Consider the following 7318-nt stretch of genomic DNA (forward strand, 5'->3'; position numbering starts at 1 on the left):
GAACTACTTCCAATAAGATTTTTTTTAATGTGTGCAGCTCTTCATTCACAAATTTCATTATTTGTAAAAGAAATGCTTTCTATTCAAATTTCAAAATGAAATCATTTAAGAATCTGTTTGTATTCAGTATAAAATGTTGTATTTTTCACACTGGAAAACATTTCTGGTATTTTCTTACTATACCAACTCATAAAAATAAGGTAACAAACAGTACTAAAAGTAGAAGTGGTGGCTCTAATCAAAATATTGCTATATCACATTTACCAATTTTAAATAAGCAAATTCGTATTGGTTTAATAGACTATGTCTCTTTTGTCTTCTATTATGTGCTTCACCTTCTCCTGTAAAGTATCCCACTCCTGTAAAGTATCTCTCTGAGAACAAAAGTCAGTGTTACATCATGATATCAATGCTGACTCACTCAAGAAGGCTTCAGTGTCATACACACCATGGGTCTCTCAGGTAGACACAGATTCTCTCATAACATTAATTCAGTCAACATTCTTTCTAAAAGTTGCCTGTAATTTCCAAGCACCATTCCAGGCTCTGAGGATAAAATGACAAACCAAAGTGACAAAGATTATGCCTTTATGGAAAAGAGGGAAAGACTGGTAGGTACCAAGGTCAGAAAGGGTAGGAAGTTTTATTCTATCTGAAATGAAAAGTTATCTGTTTAGTTTACTTGTAGTTGCTATTACAAATTAATAGAAATTGAGTATGTTAGGCAACAAAAATTTGCTCTCTCAGAGTTCCAGAAGCCAGATGTGCTAAAGCAGTGACACTCAGACCAAGACATTTCTGCACCATATTTCCTCCACAGGTGTCTAGCTATTGTGCTGACACTTCTTGGCTTTCAGGAATCCGTCTCTGTCTTCAATGCCATCTTTTCCACTCCTTCATTTTGGGACGTGATAGCATTTGGTTCCCATCCAAACAATCCAAGACAGTCTCCCTATCTCTAGATCCATAATTTAAGCACGTTCTGAAATTACCTTCTTCTAGAATAAGGTAACATTTACTGTTTCCCAGGATCAGGGTTTGCTTTGTGGGGATAAGTGGAGGGGAAGGGAAGAGAAGGAAGTGAAGGGAACAGGATTCTGTCACTTCTTCTCTTCATCACTGAAGTAATAATTTTCACACACAAGAGTATAAAACATGATTGGCTTATACTTCTTTAAAGCCCTGTCTGGGTGAATGGCTTCTGGGTGGCAAAGTAGAAGCAAATGGTCATATGTGCGGCTGTTTAGTAAGCAGACAAGGTGGCTAAGGCCTGAGAAGTGAATTACACAACAGAGATCTGCAATCGGGTCAGCCAATCGTGAGGTTGTCAAGCAGCTGTAGGCAGGCTGGTTAAGTAGTGCCTTTCCTGCAGGATGGTTACCATAGAACCATTGCTGGGCTCAGGGACTAAAGCACCCAAGATGTCCAGCAGTGTACAGTGGCTGACACCCACAGGACCTGAGTAAATACTCGTTAAATTAGCCTCTGTGTGTGACACTGCACATTTTCTGTTGTACAATATTATGGCATGTTTTTGAAACAATGAAGTGATTTCAAAAGTTCAGCAGGAAGAACTGCTCAGTGCTGCATAATAATGGAGTCCATTTTATTATTTTTAAGTTCTCTCAGACTGAATCGTAAAAGACCAATATTTGCAAGTATTCAATTATTATCACCTCTGTGCTCAACCATCTACTAACACACTGAAAACCACAAGATGCTCACACTAACTAACAGGAATTGATTCATTCTAATCCATTATGGAAATCTGTTTGCTCTAATAAATGTATCTGAGACACATATGCCCTCCACTGTGCTGCTTTAGTTCATCATTCTAGTCCAGCCTGCCATTGACTCTTAGAGGCCTAGTACTGACTTTCTCCAAAACTGTCCCACTAGAATCAGGCTCTCCATTAATCAAAACAACCACAAGGTGTGACTAGATTAAGTAACTCTGATGCACAAAGTCTTCAGTAACTTTCCCCTGTCCTCAAAGCCAATGTTACTGACATTTATTGAGCCTGTTCTCTGTTCTTCTCACTGGCCCCAACTACACCTGCCACAGTCCCCTCAGGCTCTTGCATCTCGGCCACCTCCTGTTGTCTTGGCCACAGAGCATTGCTAAAGGGCTCTCCTTGCCCTCCAGTGCATGGGAGGTCCCTGTTAACTTTACTACTTTGTCTCAGCATGGCTGATTTGTTTTTAACACTCATCGCTTATCACGTATCACAAGTGACAGTCAGATTTGGTTTGCTTACTTGTTAAAGACTGGGTCACCTGTGCATTACACCCTCCTGGAAAACAAGTTCCCTGTCTTTTATTCATCTCTACTCCATTGTTTACAACAGGGGCTCATGCCTGGCAAGTAGTGCTCAGTAAATCAGTATAAGTGAACATAAATGTCATTGTAACTAAATAAATGCTCACTGTGACATACAATGTGGACTTAACACAAAATCAGCTAAGAAGTCAGCAGGATAACAAGGTGAACAGAGTGACTGTAAGAAACATATGATCACAGCTTATCACAGGGAAGCAACCACTGGAAGACTCCAGGAGACCTGAAAAGGTGCCACCTGAAGTGCCAGTAAGCCATGCCACTCTCTGAGCACAGTGATTTCAAAATCATCTGCAAATAGGCATAGTTTCACCAGTGAAAATGCACTGATAGCTGTTTAGCCATCTTTGATTGTGTGTTAAGCTGTCTGCAAAAGCACTGGTGTGGCTGTTGCCCAAATAAGTCTATCTCCTGTGCTTCGCCCAAATGTTTTTCTGCAAAATCAGAGCCACACAGTGCTCCACTATGCTCCACAGTAGCTCCATGCTACTGCCCCTTTACCCATCCACATGACTTGTGAACTTTCCTGATGTGGGATCACAGCTGAGATCCTTCTACCTTTTTCATAACTCCTTCAAATAGTACAGGCAAGAGAGATGAAGGTCCTAACAAATAGTTACTTACTAGTTAACTTTAAGAAAAAATAAAGGACTGGAGCTATAGTTCAGCTGCAAAGTGTTTGCCTAGCTTACACAAAGCCCCAGGTTCGAGGCCCGGTACGACATGAGCTGGGAATGGTGATAGAATATTCTAATACTAGCACATGGGAGATGAAGGCAGGAGGATCAGCAGAAGCTCAGGGTCATCCTCAGCTACATACTGAGTTCCACACCAGCCTAGGCTACATGAGAATTTGACTCAAATAAACAAACAATCAAGAGAAGAAAATCATTCAGTAAAAAGATAATAAAGATAGTAAAAAGTAATTCATTAATGTGCACTTGCTTTGAATCCAATTAATCAGTTAATGTTTTGTATTAAAATCATATCTTCTCCTGGGCATGGTGGCACACGCATTTAGTCCCAGCACCTGGGAGGCAGAGGTAGGAGAAACTCTTGAGTTTGTGGCCAGCCTGGGCTACAGAGAGAGTTCCAGGACAGCCAGAGCTAAACAAAACATAAAAATACCAATATGTGCATAACTCAAGCACATCTTATAGTTTCAGAAGATACACTTGACATTGTGTAAATACACTGTGTATACATGAATGCATATTCTCCTTTTTTAAAGGGTTTTGACTTGAACCTAGAGCTTCAAACATGCAAGTTTCTTAGGAGATAATCAACTGCCTTTACTATAATAAAATCAGCAAAATTTTGGCAGAACTATTTCAGAACTTCTAAATACTGCTGCTGTCTACCTTTCATCTTTTATTCTTCTTTTATAAAACTGGATGCTAAGGGCTCGAGTGATGGTTCGGCAGCTAAAAGTACTGGCTGTTCTTCCAGAGGACCTGGATTCAATTACCAGCACCCAAATGGCAGCTTAAAATTAATCTGTTATTCCAGTCTCAGGGCGTCCTCATGACACCCTCTTCTGGCATTTTTGGGAAGCAGGCATTCACTTTAGATACTCAGTCTGCTCCCTGTGGACCAGACTTAGCCAACTCAACAAAATATGCAAAATGTTTCATGTTTTTTACTTTAACCAATTTTCTTACTTACATTAATTCCCTAGCCAAGAGGCTCTATCCCCTCTACCATTTAACTGGTACTTCTGGGTGCCATGATAACAATGTTGGGTCAGCTAACAGTACCAAAATCGAATGTATAAGTAGGCTTGATCTATATAAGCTTACTCACTTCAAAATTGGCCATGATTCTGAGAAAAGAGATATAACAAAGGTTAATGTACTCATGAATCACCATGGTAGCCAATAAAAATTCATATTGTCTTACAGAAACGTAGGCATCTTATAAAAATGATAATAGTTGAAACCATGCTATATGTAATGCCAAAAGACAAAACTCAAAGATATGCTAACAATTAGTTTTTAAATATGTATAAAAATTTATAAACAGTTATAACAAATGGAAAACTGAAGGAAAGCAAATAAAATTCATTTTTAGCAAATATTATCTCCAACAGCAGGTAACCTCTGGCCCTATTACTGGTTTAGATACTAGAGAGTACAACACAAAGACTGATGTCTGCTCATAAAATACTTGTAAAAAAAGATCTTTGCACACAGGTGCAAATAAATAAGAAATACTAATTATTAAATATCTACCATGATAGATTAATAACCAATGGGCATACTTAGAGAAGGAAATGTAATAGTAGAGAAAATATTTATGTTCATAGCAAGAAACTAATTCTGAAAAAAAATAGGAGTAGAATGAATATAAACTAAAATTGTGATCACCATAATAAACGTCATTTGATGATTCTTCAGAAGTCACCACAGGCAGATCATGCAGGATCTAAGTTAAATTATTATCAGTAATACAGACATAAAAGTACTGTGATAATTTTTGAAATTTTTTGAAACCTACAATTTCATAAAGATGGTTACACTTTAAATTATTAAAGATCTACCTCTGAAATCTCTTTATTGAAAATCACCAAGGAATTCTTTACAACTAATTTTCCTAAATATTTTATCATGATTCAAAATAAACACAGAAATGCTTCTTCTACTCCATTAGTAGGTGTAAAAGATCAGCCATCAAAACTCCGAAATTTTCTCTCAATATTGACAACACACTACTGGGGGAAAAAAAAACCAAGAAATTGAAATCTTATTTCATACCAACTTACTCTGACTTTGGGTAAGACTCTCCGAAGTGTCTCAGTAGGATTCTGTCGCATCAAAAATGGAAGGTTTGCAATCACACTTGCTCCCTGGATATCTTGACCAGCACTTACAAGGAAAATGCAAATTTTTAAATTTGAAATTAGGAGCTGAATTTTTAATTTAATGGGTTATTTTGAAAAAGACTGCTTTTAATGACTTCCTACAAGTTTTTAAACACATCATTCAGATAAAAAATTAAAACCAGAGATGAAAATTTTGGTAATTAAATCTTATATCAAATACATGTAGACATTACAGTTAACTAAAATAGGATTTCCTATTTATACACATGTCATTAAGTGTTATTATTAATACTTTATTAATACATCCTTATTAATACTTAAAAATTCTACTGCATTCTGCTCTATGATCTGACAGTTTGTTATATTTTATAAAAATACGTAAATGATAAAATATATTATGGCAAAATAGTAAAATAATAATCATAGCAACAACTAAAATAAGAAGCAAAAACACAATTTTGAGTACACTGAAATGACTTGTAAAGACTGTCTCTAAACAGCACAAAACCCCTGAAAAATACACTCAAATCTCTTACAGACCACTACATACCTTTTTGGTCTAACATGCATTAAGGCTATGTTCCCAAAATAATCTTTGTGATATACTAGAGGCCTAAATACTTTGGGAAAGTATTCAAATTCTTCCGGGAAAAAAACTTTTCCATGAATTACAAACCCTTCTTTAACATATAGCCTGAGCAACACAGGTTCTACCATCATGTCAAGTACTGGAGGGGAATCCCACCTGTTCTGAAAAGAAGTCAAATACTGATGGCATAACATGTATTTATTTACATATTTTTAATAATTACTATTTTTACTTCTCTTCAAATAGAACTGTGGTCATCTGAAGAAGAATGGCCCCCATGGGCTCATGTATCTGAATACTCGATCTCCAGTTGGTAAAGCTGTTTGGGAAAGACTGGACACTGTGGCCTTGTTGGAGAAGGTGTGTCACAGGAGGTGGGCTTTGAGGTTTCAAAGAAGTTATTCTGAGTCTCCCTCTTTCTGCCTCAAGGTTGTGTTTCAAGGTGTGAGCTCCCAGCTACTGCTCCAGCACCATGTCTGCTTGCCTGCTCCCATGCTCTTCACCATGATGGTCATGGACTCTGATCCTCTCAAACTGTAAGCCCCAAGTAAACTCTTTTACAGTGTTTCATCATAGCAACAGAAAACTACAACAATAATCCATGGCTTATGAAATGTATGTGAGCATTAAACATTAGGTTTTCAAATAGCTTTTTTTGAGTAATATTTTTGTTTCTTCACAATAGTATAGGTTTCAGTCCTAAGAAGCTAGTTCTAGTTTTGAATGAGGCTGTCCTGCCATGTAGCAAATATTGGCCTGATACAATATGGCATACTGTGATATACGGGGTAACATAAACATTTCACTGTTCTTACCTTTATAAGTAAATAATTTAAAGTCAAAATGAAGAAAGAAAAGAGAACAGCAAATGAAATAGGAAACTATGCTAATCTAGGAAGACGGCCAGAAAGTGGAAACTAGAGTCCAAAAAAATTACTTGTCATAGGCTGAAAGGTAACCCCTAAAAATATGCCTACATCCTTATCCTAGAATGGCAGGGGGGGGATATTCTTAATTTTTAGAAGGATCCTGAGATGATGGCTCCTAGGATTATCTATGTCTAGTAACATGAGTATATAAAAGAATTAACCAGAAGAAAACACAGGAGAGGCAATTTGACCACAGAAATGAAGATGCAAGTGATGTCGTCTTAAGCCAGAGTATGCTGACACTCACTAGGCACTAAGAAAGCCAAAATGGATGCATCCCTAGAGTTCCACTGATTTCATGATTTTGGGCTTCTGGTCCACAGAACTATAAACCAGAATAAATAAATAATATATCTGTTGTTTAGGTTACCCTGTTTATGTTAATGCATCACATCAGCCACATTAACAAATACACTACTGTTGTGATATAAATGTGGGTATAGGCTCATGTGTTCAAGCGCTTGAACCTCAAAAGGCAAAACATGCCATATTCAACACTACAGAAGGCAATTTTTTAAAAGGCTCTAGAACCCTAAAATAGGCAGCTATTCTAAACCACACCATCAGGATTTAAAGATTATAATCCAATCTGTGTATGTGTGTGTGTGTGTGTGTGTGTGTGTGTGTGTGTGTGTGTGTGT

General features: G+C 37.2%; 1 protein-coding gene across 6 annotated transcripts in view; it reads right to left on the minus strand.

The window, feature by feature from the left end:
• The window catches only part of Ppp4r4 (protein phosphatase 4 regulatory subunit 4), a 95341-nt gene that overhangs the window by 63998 nt on the left and 24025 nt on the right, over positions 1–7318 (minus strand). For 4 of the 6 annotated variants that reach the window (XR_008718476.1, XM_055593050.1, XM_055593048.1 and 1 more), the window contains exon 3: positions 5100–5202. The exons of 1 other annotated variant lie outside the window; for it this stretch is intronic. Coding sequence is in view for 3 of the 5 variants with exons in the window: in XM_055593050.1 (XP_055449025.1) it covers positions 5100–5202 (103 nt within the window). In the remaining 2 variants the exon portion in view is untranslated. Of the gene's footprint in view, positions 1–5091; positions 5203–7318 lie in introns of those variants that run through there. One more of the 6 variants, XM_055593052.1, reaches the window with a different exon arrangement.

The sequence above is a fragment of the Psammomys obesus genome, unplaced genomic scaffold (genome assembly GCF_907164565.1).
Source record: "Psammomys obesus unplaced genomic scaffold, mPsaObe1.curated_primary_1811, whole genome shotgun sequence".
In the NCBI taxonomy this organism is placed as follows: Eukaryota; Metazoa; Chordata; class Mammalia; order Rodentia; family Muridae; genus Psammomys; species Psammomys obesus.